We start from the raw sequence: 2,975 nt of genomic DNA, 5'->3' as shown, positions 1-2,975 counted from the left end.
CCCCCCCCCCCATTGCCTGCACCTCCAATTTCAAGCTCTGATTGTGATCTGTGCTATTGTGAATCAGACCACACAAACAAACACTGGACTATATGTACCAAACAACTGAATTAACATTTAAACAGCATACTGTATGTGTCGTGTGAGTGTACCCATAAATGACTTGATTTAATATTTGCTTCAGTAAGCTTCTGCATCGACGCAGCACCTTTCATCCCCTACATATTCAATCAGCTGCTGGGCTGTTGACACAGGAAAATATTGTTTTAGGCCAAAACAAGAAGGAAAAAAAAACTGTTRTGGTTTTGATTAGTTGAGCAAACACAGGCATTTTTGAATTCATATGATCAGTTTTCTTTGTTTCAACATATAAAGTAAGTTTAAGGGTTAGGTTCTTATTACTTTAGCTGCATTTATTGTAAAAATATCTGCAACGAGGCACACTTTTTATGATYCTGTGCCAATGTTATTGGTTGGGTAAAGTATAATATTGTTATTACAGCCCATAGCCAAACAGTTAAAATAATAATAATAATAATATGTATGGTTTTGCTCATGTCTGTATGCATGTGTTTGTCTGTTAGCAAAATATATCACCAACCATGAGACATATTTTAATGAAACTTTCAGGAAACAGTAATTGGATAAACATCTATAATTGATAAACTTTTGAAATCATCTCAATTTAATATGGTCGTCACAGTCAATTCAACTTATGAAACACAAAAATGACCACGATTCAGAAMGTTTTACAGATATTGTGCTAAAATCAGGTACAATACTAGCTGAYAGACATTGTTTGCACACACTCTAAGTGCTACTCATTGTGGTGGGTATTTGTTTACAACCGTAGCATTAACTCTTTAAGTCAGTTGTTTGTCTGTTAGCAAATGYTCTGATGAACCACTGGATGGACTAAAGCAAAACTCTCAGGAAATAATCAATGAATAGATCTTTACAGCTGATTAGGTTTTGGAGTCAATCCAATTTAAAATGGCCACGAAGGCTAATCAACATTAGCCAACACAAAACAGCTATAATTTAGTCAATTTTAAAGTTTCTGAGCTAAAATTTTGATGTGGTAGAAGCTGAGAGTCATCCTCAATATTTGGCATGATTGTGACGTCACACAATTGCAAATAATATTAATTAAGTTCTGACCAAAAACTGACACAACTCTCTCATTTCATGATGATTTTGATTTTCACACTAAATCTGGTGTTAAAGGCAGCATGTGACATTAATTCCTTTAAGACATGCTAAGTCATTACTTATTAGGTTTAAAAGCAGTTTATTGTTTTTTTTTTGTTGTTGTTTTTTGTTTTTACTTTGTGGAAAACAATGTCTCCACTGTAATGAACATGAATAAAGTCTGCAGGTTTGTTATAAGGTCAGTATAAAAGGATCCAGTAGATATTTGATGGAGATGACAGTGAAACCTGGCTGTGATGATCCTAAATAGAGCATAGTTATATTGGTAAAAAAGAAGGATTATTCCCTCACCAGGGGAAATAATTGGGACAAAGCCACTGTGCACGACTCTGTTGCCGCTTCCCACTCATCTGTGTCAAACAGCTTGGTCAATAATCTTCCGCAATTCCCGAGGATTAGAGTCTTATTAAGGACCCCCGTCTGTCAGCAGGACCTCGTAGCCCAGAACAAGTCACTTCCTTGCTGGTTTTTATCTTTTTTTCCTTAAAAAAAATAAAAAGACGCGTAATTGATCCCATTCGGGAGATCATAGAAGTCTGTTTTTGTCAAAGTAAGTTATTTGTTGTGATGAACCGAGTCCTCGTAACAAAATGATGAACTAAATACATGTATAACCTGTACACGCAATTAGTTTAAATAATTAGATTTTATGCAAATAATAAAACGATGAACCTAAGTGATTAATAGCTACTTGTATATTTTTATCACAATTTAAACTTAACAAAGAAGTCCACACTTGTAGATCTGAGAGTCGTGAATCTGATGTCTCTGCTCTGATTTTTTGAAATTATTATTGTTGGAAATTCGCGGGGAAGAAAAAAAAAGAGAGAGAGAGAGACAAACAAAGCTCCACAAAGTGCGTCAAGTTCTTACCTTGTCCGCGTATTTCGGGGACGACAGCAGCCAGAGCTAGAGCCGCGACGAGAGTCGTATATTGCCGGTATTGTCTCGCACACATGTCGGCTGGAAAGTCGAGGTTTTCGCTCTTCGCGATAGGAAAAAAAAAAGAAAACAAGAAGAAGAAAGAAAGAAAAAAAAGAGCAGAACGTCCGCGTGTTGAAAATGATATTAGGATTATTCCCAGTGAGCAAGCGAGCAAGGCGGCGGGAGGAGTTGAAACCGTCGGGTTTTGCGCCTCGGATGGTTCCTCTCGGAGCGGAGCGGAGCGGAGAGGTGAAAAGGCGGAGGTCTGTGTTGAATTCGGCCGCGCGCTGAGCGGACTCCTGCCCGCGTGAGGAGGGAGGGAGAGCCGAGGCTTCAGCACCGCGGACAGCTCCTAGCGTCGGAGCGGGGGACCGCCTCCACCAAGTTCCTCCCAAACACTGCTGCTTCTGCTGATGCTGCTCACCGTCTGCCTCCTGTCAGCCTCATCTGTAGCTCCAACTCTTTCTACTCATCTGAATAACAATACTCACTTATTGAATTATTTATATAAAAAACGCGTTTTAAAAAACGTGTCACTGTCATGGTCAGGTGACCTAGTGGTCATTTATGACACCATCCGTAGCCAAATGTTTATGAATCTTCACTGTACTTTTTACTTTTTTGTTTTACTTCTTTTTTACTCCTTAGTAGCAATTAATTTCAGCTTCCATCTACATATTTTATTTTGTGATTGTAGCTTTGTTTTATTCCTTTCTGCTATTCTCCTATCTTCAACTTTTGAGGACTTCCTTCAGCTTCTTTCTTTCATTTTAAGCTTTTTGTGATTTTTTTTCCCCCAGCTGCTTTCTGCTAAWTTTAGCTGTTTCAGCTAAAATGAC

At 38.3% G+C, this 2,975-nt stretch overlaps 1 protein-coding gene across 2 annotated transcripts in view; it reads right to left on the bottom strand.

Annotated features, from left to right (window-relative positions):
- LOC106516448 (seizure protein 6 homolog) overlaps positions 1 to 2,562 on the bottom strand; it is a 126,172-nt gene extending 123,610 nt beyond the window's left edge. The window contains exon 1 of one of the 2 annotated variants that reach the window (XM_014006819.1): positions 2,086 to 2,562. In XM_014006819.1, the coding sequence (XP_013862273.1) occupies positions 2,086 to 2,170 (85 nt within the window). In that variant the 5' untranslated portion in view covers positions 2,171 to 2,562. The remainder of the gene's footprint in view (positions 1 to 2,085) is intronic. The other variant, XM_014006820.1, reaches the window with a different exon arrangement.
- Between the last annotated feature and the right edge of the window lie 413 nt (positions 2,563 to 2,975).

Source organism: Austrofundulus limnaeus, unplaced genomic scaffold (genome assembly GCF_001266775.1).
Source record: "Austrofundulus limnaeus strain Quisiro unplaced genomic scaffold, Austrofundulus_limnaeus-1.0 Scaffold37, whole genome shotgun sequence".
NCBI classification, from domain to species: Eukaryota; Metazoa; Chordata; class Actinopteri; order Cyprinodontiformes; family Rivulidae; genus Austrofundulus; species Austrofundulus limnaeus.
The sequence above is the reverse complement of the archived record's forward strand: the minus strand, read 5'-3'. Positions and strand labels throughout refer to the sequence as shown.